This window comes from Elephantulus edwardii, unplaced genomic scaffold (assembly GCF_000299155.1).
Source record: "Elephantulus edwardii isolate Elephantulus edwardi_28Jun2011 unplaced genomic scaffold, EleEdw1.0 scaffold00057, whole genome shotgun sequence".
Lineage (NCBI taxonomy): Eukaryota > Metazoa > Chordata > Mammalia > Macroscelidea > Macroscelididae > Elephantulus > Elephantulus edwardii.
This window is the reverse complement of record NW_006399807.1, coordinates 15,885,669-15,887,674: the sequence shown is the minus strand read 5'-3', so window position 1 is coordinate 15,887,674 and position 2,006 is coordinate 15,885,669. Positions and strand designations below refer to the sequence as shown.

Below are 2,006 nucleotides of genomic sequence, written 5' to 3'. Positions count from 1 at the left end.
GGTGTTGGACAGCGGGGAAGTTGTGAATGGCAGTGCCAGAAAGAACCATCGATGGTTGGGTCAGACTGCTTTGCATAAAGGCTGGTTGAGACCTACATAAAAATTAAGAGACTTTTGTTAAAAGTTAACTGCATCTGGAGTTGAGATTCAACAAGCATCCCATCAGGATTACACTGAAACACTTAAAAATAAACAAGTAGGCTGTAAAACTCTGGCTGCCTATCATCTTTAGAAGGCTCAAATCTATGTTTTTAAAAGTAAAGAATAAGTGAGTAAACAAATCAAAAGTGTCTCTAAAACCAACATTATCAATTAAGTTTTGTTAAAACTGACCCAATGTGGTAGGAACAAAACTGGAATGTTCTTTTAGGGTCACATGCAATCTTCAAAATGTCCATTTGTAATTTACGTTTTCATACATAAAAAGGGGAAAATGGATATAATCTATCCTTTCCACCTAAAAATGAGTTCAAGAATCTACATCAATAAGCTTTAATAAAGATACAGAAAGAGCAAACAAGTGATATGAAATGTTTAGGGATATAAATAAATATTTCAAATGTCTATCTGTGCCTTCCAATAAACATGGTAGCCACTAACCTATATTGCCTATTGAGGACCTAATGGCAAAGACTCAGTGAGAAAAACATGAAATAACTGGTTCAATCTAAACAATCTTAAAGGTATATCTTCCAAAACAAATACTAAAATGGGATAATATACAATGTCAGTGCTCTGTCACTCCAACGGCTCATGGCTATGAAAGACATTACTAATAAATCATTGTACTCTTTTCTATGACTTGACACTTTTCAACATTGTTTTATAAGGCAAACACAATTAAAGAGAGACTGGTTTGGAGATTAAATCCATTTCTGGATTAGAAATTAAAGCTTTATTTTTATCATAAAATCATCCCAAGAGTAACAATACATAAATGGAAAGACTGGAATAAAAGACTAAAGTCTACTTATTTATTACAACTAAAATTAGTTGTAATAGATGGTTTTTATTTCTACCAGGAGAGATCTGTTGGATAATACCGATGAACTAAAACCTAAAAAATTTTTAATTCAAACAAACACATGTAAGTACCACAATGATCAAGTTTACTAATGCTCTTTTGTCCTTTATCTCCTTATCTTCCAGCTACATTAACCTGTAAATCTGGAAAAAGGGCTGAATCTAGGCTCTTTCACTTATTTATATGGTAATCTTGGGTAAAATAACATTTTAAAGCCTCAATTTCCTCAAATGACTTACTTTCCTTTAAATGGCTGGGTGAGAACAAAACACCTACTATTCACTGCTGCTCAGTCGCAGCTGACCCTCCAGTGGGTTTCAGAGGCTGTAAATTTCTCTTGATATTTTATATAAGTTCAATGAAGAACAAAAAGTTTTCATTACTTCTTAAAATGCAGAGATAATGTGTCTCAGTGAATTTTTCAAAAGGATGTGTTCTCTGACATTACAGGACACATTTATCACTACTATCGGTCATTCTGCTATTGACCGTTGTAATATTCTACCTCCAAGATACTGTCGTTTTCTGTCATACTTTATTCTTACACGGAGAGGACCTAGTGAGAGATGTAGCAACCTACTTCCACATTGTCTTACAGTATTGCTAAGTTGGGACTGACTAAATGGCAATGGTCCTTATTTCCCCCTGCAATTTGTAACTGTTATTGAGTTGTTGCTCTCTTCTTCAAAATGCTTTGAGGCCTTGGTTGAACTTGGTTCAAACAAGGGCTGGTTGAAATAACCAGGCTAGAGTTAAAGACACATGATATATTATTTAAAAGTTAAAGACCATCTGAGCTTTTTGAGAAAAGAAGTAGGGATTAAATCAAGGTGGTTGAAGACTTTATTCTTTTAAAAATTACAGAAGTAATTCTAAATAAAGCATTTACCTATATGGTTGAAGTGAAGAACTGAATAATTCCTGAGCTTGGGAGACAGCAGGCCCAGCTCCTAAACTCAGTTGAGCTTGATGCTGTCCTTGC

The 2,006-nt window shown here is 34.3% G+C and overlaps 1 protein-coding gene across 1 annotated transcript in view; it reads right to left on the bottom strand.

Moving 5' to 3' along the window:
• PRRC2C (proline-rich coiled-coil 2C) overlaps nucleotides 1–2,006 on the bottom strand; it is a gene marked incomplete at its 3' end in the record, with an annotated part of 64,419 nt that overhangs the window by 6,972 nt on the left and 55,441 nt on the right. Inside the window, 2 exon segments of the mRNA XM_006903589.1 lie at nucleotides 1–92; nucleotides 1,914–2,001. Of these exon segments, the coding sequence (XP_006903651.1) occupies nucleotides 1–92; nucleotides 1,914–2,001 (180 nt within the window).